This window comes from Paroedura picta, chromosome 6, assembly GCF_049243985.1.
Source record: "Paroedura picta isolate Pp20150507F chromosome 6, Ppicta_v3.0, whole genome shotgun sequence".
Taxonomy (NCBI): domain Eukaryota; kingdom Metazoa; phylum Chordata; class Lepidosauria; order Squamata; family Gekkonidae; genus Paroedura; species Paroedura picta.
Window position 1 is genome coordinate 20,749,018 of NC_135374.1, and position 11,600 is coordinate 20,760,617.

General features: G+C 45.7%; 1 protein-coding gene and 1 long non-coding RNA gene across 5 annotated transcripts in view; one reads left to right on the forward strand and one right to left on the reverse strand.

Annotated features, from left to right (window-relative positions):
• The window catches only part of PARP4 (poly(ADP-ribose) polymerase family member 4), a 52,477-nt gene extending 41,923 nt beyond the window's left edge, over window positions 1-10,554 (forward strand). For 2 of the 4 annotated variants that reach the window (XM_077341633.1, XM_077341632.1), the window contains exons 30-36: window positions 46-162; window positions 1,532-1,594; window positions 2,418-3,284; window positions 4,050-4,157; window positions 6,495-6,597; window positions 7,916-8,045; window positions 9,779-10,541. In XM_077341633.1, coding sequence (XP_077197748.1) covers window positions 46-162; window positions 1,532-1,594; window positions 2,418-3,284; window positions 4,050-4,157; window positions 6,495-6,597; window positions 7,916-8,045; window positions 9,779-9,929 — 1,539 coding nt within the window. In that variant the 3' untranslated portion in view covers window positions 9,930-10,541. Of the gene's footprint in view, window positions 1-45; window positions 163-1,531; window positions 1,595-2,417; window positions 3,285-4,049; window positions 4,158-6,494; window positions 6,598-7,175; window positions 7,279-7,915; window positions 8,046-9,778 lie in introns of all 4 variants that reach the window. The other 2 variants (XR_013231740.1, XM_077341634.1) reach the window with 2 other exon arrangements.
• On the reverse strand, window positions 6,594-11,479 carry LOC143839524 (uncharacterized). The gene is made up of 3 exons (XR_013231743.1): window positions 11,245-11,479; window positions 9,828-9,885; window positions 6,594-6,766 (listed from the first exon to the last, which is right to left on the reverse strand). It is a non-coding gene; the product is annotated as an uncharacterized LOC143839524 (long non-coding RNA).
• Window positions 11,480-11,600: the final 121 nt, after the last annotated feature.

Consider the following 11,600-nt stretch of genomic DNA (forward strand, 5'->3'; position numbering starts at 1 on the left):
GTAATTCAACTGTTCTACTGTAATTCTGTCACACCTTTCATTCAGGATGAGAATGACGACCTGGTTGTGGACACTCTGGATATTTCAGCCCTTGTAGCCCAGGAGGATGTAGACATCTTACCCTACATGGAATATGAAGTAGAGGAGGACAGTGACAGAAGTGTAAGTCTATATATTTTTGTTGTGTGTAAGGCTAGAGTATCCAGTCTGGGTTCAGGTCTCCTAGGATTCTTCTTGTAGTGATTAAATGCAGCCGTGATGATGGAGGGGGACTTGGAATTGAGGCCACAGTACAAAGGGACTAAAGGCGCCCTTGGCGTGGCCAGCAAGGGAAATGGCAGAAGTGCTGAATAGAAACAGTCTAATACTTATGTGAAGAGCCTCTTGTGGCACAGAGTGGTAAGGAAGCAGACATGCATTCTGAAGCTCTGCCCATGAGGCTGGGAGTTCGATCCCAGCAGCCGGCTCAAGGTTGACTCAGCCTTCCACCCTTCCAAGGTTGGTAAAATGAGTACCCAGCTTGCTGGGGGGTAAAATGGTAATGACTGGGGAAGGCACTGGCAAACCACCCCGTATTGAGTCTGCCATGAAAACGCTAGAGGGCGTCACCCCAAGGGTCAGACATGACCCAGTGCTTACACAGGGGATACCTTTACCTTTAATACTTATGTGAAAGGCCTAATACACATGCGCACGCATGCACGGGAGTGCCAAGCATGCGCGTTTGCGGCCACATATGCGCGGGTGCGTGACCCAGCCACACATGCGCAGCCGAGCGATCGCCTTCCCTGCCGCCACCGGTCCGCAGCCTGAAAAAGGTTGTGGACCACTGGTCTAAAGCATTGACATACTGTTATGTGGACCACTTTGGCAGCTCTGCTTGTCTGTTGGAAAACCAATGGTCACCTGGTTCAGTCAGTTTCCCACCAACCACTGAGAAGTGTGTAAATGACACAGCGAATCTAACATGGAATGACTTCTCTAGATGGCATGACTGTCAGAGAGGGTGCTATGTGGATGTTTAGCAAGCGAGACTCATGACCTCATCTGCATGGTGAGGGAGAATGCCTGCTTCCCATGAAGAGAAGCAATATTACAAGTAATGTCTGAATTGAAACTAACCAGCAATGTGGTGTAGATAAACATTCATTTTGTACAACCAAGAATATGCTGGATGTTCATGTTTTTACCATTGAGAGGAGGGGTATTTTTCTTAGGATGTTTTCCCCCTCGTACACATGCTGCCTTTATCTGTTATTTGAATGTTAAACAGGCATGCTAAAACTGTAATTAAACTAGAGTCCAGGAGCACCTTTAAGACCAACAAGGATTTATTCAAGGTGTGAGCTTTCGAGTGCAAGCACTCTGAAGTTAGTCTGAGGAAGAATGCTTGCACTCGAAAGCTCACGCCTTGAATAAATCTTTGTTGGTCTTAAAGATGCCACTGGACTCTGATTTTGTTTTGTTGTGTTGCTTCAGACCAACATGGCTCCCCACTTGAATCTGTAATTCTGTCACACTTCTCGTTCAGGATGAGAATGACGACCTGGATGTGGACACTCTGGATATTTCAGCCCTTGTAGCCCAGGAGGATGTAAGTGATCCCAGCTTGCTGGGGGGTAAAATGGTAATGACTGGGGAAGGCACTGGCAAACCACCCCATATTGAGTCTGCCATGAAAACGCTGGAGGACGTCACCCCGAGGGTCAGACATGGCTTATGTGAAAGGCCTAATAAACTTCAGTAAAGTTAGCACCAAATGCCCACATAGGACACATCCATTGGTCTGCCTCTGTGTAATGTAGTGCCTGTCCCTGATCTTAGTGGCATATAGATTGGGTTATTGTAACATTGTCTGTGTGGGAAAAGTGCTCGGAAAGCTCAGCTGATCCAGAATGCAGCCACCAAGTTCTTGACAGGGTCTGGCCACTAAGAGAGTATGATGTCACTTTGTTACTGGTTGCCAGTTGTCTTCCTGGCCAAAGGACAGCTTTTGACCTCTGAAGCCCCAAACAGCCTGGCTGGGGGGAATGCGGGATTTGCAGCTCTGCAAGATAATTTGTTTGGCAAGCAAGGCTGCCCTTGGAGTGATGTTTGGCTCTGCAGGATGTATCATAAAAGAAATAATACCTTAATAAAGTGCCGGGTTTTTTTAAAAGAAAAAAATGTGTTGAATGTGATTGCCTCTAATTTATACACTTTTCCAAGCAATCCTCAACAGAGATTTCTCCTGTTATTTTGCGCGAGCCTGGGAAATTCTGGGGAACTTTCTCACCAGGCACACAGGGCCATTGGAGGCATGATTCTCGACTCTGAGAGGGGGTGTTTCCAGCTAGCCTTTCCAGTTTTATGATTGGCATAATAATTCAGGAAACAGGATTTGTGAAGCCACACTGTGACCAATTCTTACTCCCCAGGTGTCTGATCATTCTGACGGTGATGCCATGGCAGGATCTTCACTCCTTGGACAGCAATTTTTAAAAGCCAGATCCCCTGTGTGCCTCCAGAAGCAATCTCCAGACTTGCCCTCTCTTCCTGTTGCTCCCATGCCCTGGGAAACAGCTAGACAGTTGTCTTCCTCATTATCACACAGCCAGCCATTTTCATCACCATCACCTTTTCCGAACTGTGTGGATACTGCATGGGATTTAAGTGCTCCTGCATCAAAAGGCCCTGTCTTCCCTATGAGCGGGTTAAGCCTGGAAGGTGGAGATCCTATGCCTTTTCGGGATCACAGCCTATTGTTACCTAGCAAGCAGAGTTCATCATCACCAACAGCTACAGTCTTTGGTTCCGCCAAAACATTTGCTTCGGAAGGCCTCCTCTCCATCTGTGAACAGGGGTTGTTTGGTTCACGAAGCATTCCTCCTGCTCCCATCCCTGGGGGAGGAGCATTATTTTCGCCACCAATGTTTTTATCAGCACAGCCTTCCAGGACACCTTCTGTTCCTGCTGTGGCACGTTCAGCCCTGAGCCTTAAGCAAGAGACCAGGATACAAGACAGACCTCCCATGCCTGTGCCTGACCCACGGTTACTGCCTTCCAAGCACTTATCTGGCTTTCGTGCTGCACCTACGGCTGCTCTGCCAGTTGTCCAATATGAGCCTGGGCCGTGGACACCCGCAGCAGCTATCTATGTTGGGCATTTGCCGGAAGACGAATGGCCACGTCTCTCTACAGCCAGTTCACCTTGGAAGAAACCTCCTGATCTTCACAGATTTCATTCATCAGGAAAGGCGTCTGCAGAACCTAGAAGCCAAGAAATGTTTGGGAAACAAGCAGAGGTTTGTCGTGACATGACTCCTCCCTGCTTTCTGTGTTTGATAGCTGGGTCCCGTATTGATGGATGGCTAGTTTTAATTTTTTTTAGCCAAAAGCCTGCTGTCCTTGTGGCCTTTTATTACCATTACACTTTGTTTAATAATTGTGTTGGGAGGCTCATGATTCTTGCTGTGATTATAATGGGTGGGCGTTTGCTAGTGACCAAAGGTGGCAGGGTCCATTTTATGAATTCTGAGAGCCAGAACTGTGGCCCATGGTGGGGTTTCCTCTTCCTTCCCTCCATTGGCCCAAGAAGACCCTTGATCCTGGTAAGAAGATAGCTGTGTTGTTCCTGGTCCTCTGGCCTCAGTACTGCCCCAGGGTTGAAGGATTAGCAAAGTACTGCTGCCCATTAAAAGCACTGCAGCTGGGCATAATTTTCTCTAATCTCTCGTTCTCTTTTCACGCTACTGGCTGGCTCTAATCTGGAGAGCTGGAGTTGATTATCCACTCCTCCTCCACACGCAGCCGGCTGGATGACCTTGGGCCAGTCACAGTTCTCTCTAAACTCCCTTAGCCCAACCTGCCTCACAAGGTGCCCGTTGGAGGGAAGGGAAGGCGATTGAGACTCCTTAAGGTGGAGAATAGTAGGGTCTAAAAACCATCTCCTCCTCCTGTCTGATGAAGGGAGCTTTCACTCTCAAAAACTTGTACCCTGAATCTCTTGTTGGTCTTTAAAGGGTGCCCTGGCTTGGGTCTAACTCTTCTCTCCCTCTCTTTCTCCAAAGGATTTCATGGAGAATGTGAAATGTAAGAAGAGAGCCTGCAAAATGCGTAGAGTACGGAAACCACTGGGTGCTGTTCACTGGCCTGACCTCTTTGAGCTGCAAAATCAGGTATTGTTGCCACAGCTGTTGCAAGAAAAGACAACAAAACAAGGATGGTTTCACTTCTAGACCACAGAAGCTGCTCTGCCACTGAAGGGAGGAAAGGATTTGTCAAATAGAAGGCTAAGTTTGGGTAGAAAAACTTGAAATACTTGCTGATAGGGGCTCGTGGTAATTGTACTCCATGGCTATCTGGAGAGCCATGGTTTGGCCACCCCTGACAGAGATTCCATTTTGGGCCTAGGACCCAAGTTCAAATCCCTGATCTGCCATGGAAACTTGGTGCATGACCTTGAGGCAATTGCTCTCTTTCTGCCTAGCCGCCTACCTTACAGGGTCATTCTTCTGAGGCTGATGGAGGATGCTGGAAGCTAATCTCCCTTCAGAAGAAAATGGGATATACATAACTAAGCTAAATAACAAACCCTGAGCTGATTCTGGAGGGCGGTATATAAATCTAATAAATAAATAAATACATTTATTTCTTGCCAGCAAAGGTTTGTACTTCACGAAGCTGCAAAGTGAATCAAGAACATTTTGTTATAGAAATAAAAACATTCAAAATGTTCCAGTACCAATGTTGTTCATCATTTGAATTTCTTTAGAATTCCAGAGTTTTTAATTATAGGGTGTATGTGTGTCTGTCCATCTGTCTGTCCAGTGCACCTCTACACGAGAAAATAATTCTGTTTCCTTCTGCTTGTAAGTATATTAGTCCATGTCAGGGTGAGAGCCAAATATCCCCCCACCTGGGCCCTTACAGGAAGTGCTTTCGCACATGGAAGAGGAAAGGGAGGAGCCTCTCCATGACCCTTGTGCCTTATTGGGGGAAGAGGCTATGATGAGAATGCCCCACTTTGCACACTGCCCTGAGCCAGCTTGCCAAGAGGGCAGTCTAGAAATCTTAGAAATAAACCTTCAGAACAGGCTTTGAGAGCTATGGAAGACTGCTAGAACCTGCGAGGCCCCACATGTGAGCAAAGCACGCATTCATGTTCATTTAGGTATCTTATTTTGTGATAATTGCAAAAAAAAAATCCATGTTTTTTTTTAGAATAATGGGGAAAGTAAAATCAGCTGACCAAAATTCCTAGTTTTGGTCCCAGATCAACCTTATAATTAGTTAGATCCAAGAACCCATGAACAAGTCAAGTATTAATAATAAAATAATGCTTGCTTGTTTGCTTGCATTTCTTACCCGCCACTTCCGGCACGTGGGCTTTAGGTGGGTTACAAGATAAAAATAAACCCCACAACAATAAAACCCATTAAAACGACAACCAATTAAAAAAAAACCCAACATGATGGGAAAACAATCCTACCCCATAATGGAACGCCTGCCACCGGGCAGCAGAAAGCTATGTCAACAATCATCATCAAGGTGGTCAAAAGATGGTATGATATACTTCCTGAGTTCACATTAGTTCCCCCATAACTGTTGGCTGGAATGCCTGTGTTACCTGGGTTGCATGGGATGGGGGGCACAGGACCAAGTTGTGGAAATAGGCAGAAACTGCCACATCCCACGTTTTACAGAAGCTGATGCTTATTTTGTGGAAGAACTTGGCCAAGGACAATTTCTGCAGTTGTCACAGGGAATGGCATTCCCCCAGAAAAGGAAAAGTGATCCATTCCAGGAACACCCCCCCCCCAAGGGTGATCCATCCATCCATCATCAGGGCAGTTTGTAATTGCACTCCTACAGTCTAAGCCAGGTATTCCTGACCAGGGTCTGCGGGAGTTCCGGGGGGTGTTGTGGCCTTTCCTCTCTTACCTTTATGTACTTGGCCACAAGTTAGGGAACTGGCTGCCTCCACTCAGAGGTGGGAGGAGGGAGCAAAAGAAGGGCAAAAGGTGCAAGTGGTGATGTCACTTCTGGTGACAGGTCAGTTCTGGGGCATGGCAGGGAGGCATGGCCAGCTGACATCACTTCCAGGGGTCCTCAAAGCCTGAAAATGTAATTCAGGGGCTACTCCATGGTCAAAAGGTTGAAAAAAGCTGATCTAAGCAGTGGGGCTGTCTGTTCCCATCAAAGAATGCAAGAGCTTTCTTGAGTCTTTTTTGTTCTAGTTAAAAAGAATTTCAGGAAGTGATAAATAAGAAACTAAAATGGAACTCACTAGGGCCCTCTTCCCAAGTCAGATGCCAATATGAAAAGAGCAGACTTCTAGCACTTGACTTTAAGGGTCATCCTGTGAATGTTTTTCTTTCAATAATGAAATATACCTCTAAACTACTGAGATTCTGTCAGCATGTTTTAAATGATTTTACCAACTGGATAGAATTTCCGATTTGTGTCCCCTGCTTCCTTTTTTCGGATGCTACTTTACTTTCCTTCTCTTACAGGATGGTTATTGGGAACTCACTCCTGAACTTGGGACTCTCCTGGATCTGGATGTGAATGATTTAGTCAATGTGTCACTAACAAAAAGGGGAATTCAGTCCCTCGGTAAATCCATTTATTCTTTCATTTATACAGCACCTTTTACTTCAGAATATCATATTTAAAAACAGAGTGATCACAGGTGATACTATTAATGTGTCGATATGGCTTACACTTCAAATGTTTCCATGCTAGCTGTTCAGTCTGGAATGGACCTCATTTGTTCTTTTAGTTTCTGCAAAGGATAGAGACAATTATGTTAAAGTTTGATGTTTTCTGTGTTTTCTTCCCATCTTTTCCCAGGCTTGATTTGTGTCCTTGTGTGCATGTGTGCTTTAAATAGAACTGTAGTACTATTTCCTTTTGTTAATAGCGTTCCTGGATGAGCCCTTGATGAGTTCCTGTATATTTTCTATTTGCCTTATTTATAGTCTGCCTTTCTTATTGAGACTCAGGGTGAGTTACACATACATGTGTGTGTCAATGGCTTCCTTTATGTAGTCATAGAAATTGCTTATTTTAAAAAATCTTTCATGCCCCATGACTGCAACTGAAAGCATAAAATAAGGAAAAATCAAGCTCCTCCCAGAAGCTGTTGATATTTTGATGCACTAAGAAGTAATAGCACCTTCTGCTTCCTACAGATATTCAGGATTCCTTGGTATACCATTTTCATCCCATCCACCTTTATGTTGGATGCTTGCTTCCAGAATTGTTGGGGACCACAGAATTATTAAGGAGGGCCAGGTTGGTATAGTGGTTAAGAGTGATGGTCTCTAATCTGGTTTGATTGCCCACTTCTCCAGTTGCAGCCAGCTGAGTGACTTTGGGCCAGTCACAGTTCTCTCAGAACTCTCTCAGCCCCCTCCTATCTCACAGGGTATCTGTTGAGGGGAGAGGAAGGGTAGGCAATTGTAAGCCACTTTGAAACTCCTTCAGGTAGTAAAAAGCAGGGTATAAAAATCAGCTCTTCTTAGCTGCCATATAAGCTGCTTGCCAAGCTTATACCTGCCAGAAAATTAATCCATCGATGGAGCCATCAGTAGGAAACCCGACAGCATGATGGCTTCCGTCCATCATGTCTGGATCCCTCTCAACTGGACCCCTCTCTAGGGATCACTTACATTAAATGTTCAATGTCATTTGTGTGAGTTTCTGCTTTGGAAGCCAACTGCAACTGGAAAATGAAGTAAAAATACAACAAAAACACATGGGGGCAGGTGACAAATGTACTCGGATGACAACATTTTGGCTATTTGAAATAAGAGCTGGGGGCACTATCAGGGTACATGATAGCAGAGCAGTAAGGTGCTTAATGTAAAGCAACAACCCCTCCCCATTAAAAACTGGTGCTCTTTTTCAGTATTTGTTTTCATTTATTTAGGTGCCAAGGGGAAAGAGAAGCTATTGCAGTTGATTGCTACACTTCTGGTACTGCAGATTGTACGAATTAAGGAACTGAAAGGCATCACTTTCAAATCACTAATGAAACTGAATGACTCTCCCCCATCATGGTATGTTTGGCAAGCAGACAATGTTTGAGGCCATTTCTTTACATGCAAGGAAAACAACATAAATCTGTTGCTCCATACTCATTGATTAGTTACAGCAAACTGTGTGGGTGAAGCAGGTAATGACTGAAGAGAAAGGTGGGTAGTAACTGTTGAATTCTGACATGTCCTTTATAGACACAGTATTCCATTGGATTGTGATTTCAGTTCCTTCCAGCGTTATTAAGCTTAGATTTTGCTTTTCATTCAAATCACTGCTGCAAGGTCTGACATTTATAGACAGGTCATCTGCTTAGATTGCAGCTTGCTTGATATTCCTTTACTTCCCACACTGTGCCTTAAGGTCCTTTAAAGCTAGTTTGTCCTTGTCTTTCCCACATTGTGGTTTGTTCTATCTCTTTGATCAAACATTGTATAGTTCCCATAATCTGCTAGCAATTTCTGCATGACAACATTAAAACAACACCAGGTTTTGGGAAAGAGCATGTAATGTGCTATGGGGGAGCCCTTTTTGTTCCAGTGAGGTTTGCAAAAGGGAAATTGCAAGTCTCTAAATTGCACACAGGGGACCTATCTTCAGATAGCTACATCCACAGATCAGGACCACAAAGAAAGAAAACAGGTATGCCAGCTGGGGGGTTCCCTCCTTCCCCCAGTTTTCAGAAAAATCTGAAATCCTTAAAAGATTACATTAGAGGAGGTGTAATTACCCCCCCCCCCGAAAAAAAACATGTGCAGACAACATGAAAACTTTCCACCTCTTCACCTATGGCAGCTGGGAGCCTGGTGAGGCCCAGGGGCAGCAGCAACAGCCAGGAGGAACTGGGAATCTCCCTAGACCTGGGATTAGCAGTGGCAGCGATATGTGGGCACAGCAGCAGAGACTGGGAGATTTACTGGCAGGTTTAGCAGCAGCAGTAGTGATGGTGGGGAAAAGGATGTCACAAGTGGGCCTGACAACAGAGGCTTGAAGATTTACTGGGCCCGGGGTCAACAGCAGTAGTGTGTGTGTGTGTGGGGGGGGGGATGTTTGGAAAGCTGCAGCAGCCCAGTATGGGAGAATGATGAGAGGGGGAAGAGATCCCTTGTATCACAGTGTGGCCTAAAATTTTAAAGTGGTAGCCCTGTTAGTCTGTGATAGCAAAGTAAAAGTCCGGTAACACCTTAAAGCAGTCATTCTCACCCAGGGTTATACCAGAGCTTCAGAGGATTTACTCCAGTTGGGGAGGGGTTAATTATATATTAAATTTGTTAAGTAACCTGGGGAGGAGTGAGGAGGATAGAGTGGCTCTCTGCTCATCTCTGTGTTCTACAGTAGCCTTGTTGAATTCTTACACAATGGAAATGGAAGGTGCCAATGGGGGGAGTGCAGCAGATTCAGTTCTTCCTTCCCAGTCCTTTTCCATTTTGTGTGAATTCAACAAGGCTACTGCAGACCAGACAAATGAGCCAGAGGCAACAGCTGCATTCTCTCCTTTTTTCAATTTAGACCAGTGGCACCTTTAAATCCAAAGAAGTCTTATTCTGGGTACAGGCTTTCATGTGCACGCAATATATACCCAGAATGAAACTTTGATGACCTTAAAGGTGCCACTGGACTCAAACCTTGTTCTGCTGCTTCAGACCAGCATGGCTTCCTGCATGAATCTAATCTCCTGTTTGTGTCTTTGAAGAGGGTACTGCTGTGGTTGAGATAAGTGTACTCAGAAGTTTCCTGCATCCACTGTTGTTCACAGGGCATTTGATGCAGTGAAGAAAGCCGTTGAATGGGCAAAAAGGACTCACCGTCAATTCCCTGCTATCTGCCAGCGTCTTGAACTTGGAAAAGACTGGGACGTCGCCACTATTGCGATATTAAATCAAAATGGGAACAAAATAAATGCATAACTCATGGGAATTTGAATACCAGGAAGGATTTTTTATTATGAGATATAGATTTTTTTTTGGGAATATGATATATCCAAGTTACTAAGTTGTAGTTAATGTTACAGTTGATATGCGGAGGTGAGGCGGTGTATTCATGTGGAATGTGCAGTAATGATGAAAACTAACCTAGAGGTGAGAACTATTGTTTGAGGGGGATGTTGGGAGAGAAATCTTTTTTCTTTTGTTTATTTTAGATATCCCATATTGTATAATACATTTTGAATACTGTGATTTGTTATATATAATCTTAGAATAAAAAAATTTTAACCTAAAAAAATTAGTTCAGAAAGTATGAATTGCTGAGACAATGGTCTATCAGTGTACAAATTAACCCTGCTCCCCTAATTCCTGCCAAGTGCTGTTTGCAGTGCTGGTTTACCATTAAAACCTTAAGTGGCTTGGGGACAGGAGACTTCAAGGGCTGCTTACTCCCAATGCACACTGGCTTGGAAGAGAGGAAGTGGGTGGCCCTGGAGGTCCCTTCCAAATCTATGATTCTGTGATTCTATACTTCATTCTTGACAATTTTCTCACTCTCCAGTCTGAATTCCAACCTTTTGTTCAATCTCCCAATATTTAGTCTCACTAGGAACATTCTACACAAGGATTCCTTTCTTCACAGAATACCCCATGCCCTGCCAGCCATTTCTGACTCTGGGAAAATATATTCTCTGTTCTTGCTAGGATTGTCAGTGCTAACCTCCTTGTAGAGTCTGAAGATCACACAGAGTCCGAATCACCCAGATCATTGTCCTTGAGAATTGCTACTTTGAATGGTGGCCTTTATAACCGCTGAGATGAATGCTTTATTTTCTAGTTTTGCATAGGCAAGGTACTGCATACACAAAAGTGAAACACTAATTAACAAAGATTTCATTTTTTAAAGTGATGCCATGCAGTGACTTCTGGGGGTGTGGCAGGGAGGCGTGGCCAGCTGGCATCACTTCCAGGGAGACTCCAGGCCCGAAAAATATTTCAGGGGTTACTGCACAGTCAAACATATGAAAAAGGCTATTCTGAGCTGAGGGAACCTGCCTGAGTCTGAGCTACATTTAATAGGGTTGCTAGCTCCAGGGTGGGAAATGTTGGGGTTAAGCCTGGGGAGATCAGGGACGTCAGTGAGGTGCAGTGCCGGGGAATCTACCTTCTAAGGTATCCGTGTCCTGCAAGGTCAGCTTGCAATCCCCGGACGTCCCCAGGCGCCCTACCTAAAAATCTGCAAGGAGCAGTTCCGCCCCCCCCCCCCGGCTGCCGACTGTGGCTTGTGCATTCTTACCCCGCAGCATATAGCCTGGACACCCCTTCTCCCCTTTTCAGCAGGACTCCTCCCTGTGTGGATTCTGAGCAGATCCTAGTGATCAGCGGTGATACCCTCGCGGGGGTGCGCGCTCAGCCACTCGCCCGCCTCTCAGCGCGCCCCGCCAGGCCGGAGGCTTCCAGAACGAGCGCCACGTTCGACCGCTGCCCCCCGATTGGTCCCTCGCGCAGCCGGCTCGATTGGCTGCGTCTTCCCAGGGCGGCCCTGATTGGCCCCCGTCGCCCTCGACGCCGCGAGCTGCCGGGCGTGGATTGGCTCGGGCGAGTCTGCGCCGCTGGGCTGGGGTGACCCGGGTGCGTGGAGGGGAGGGGGGA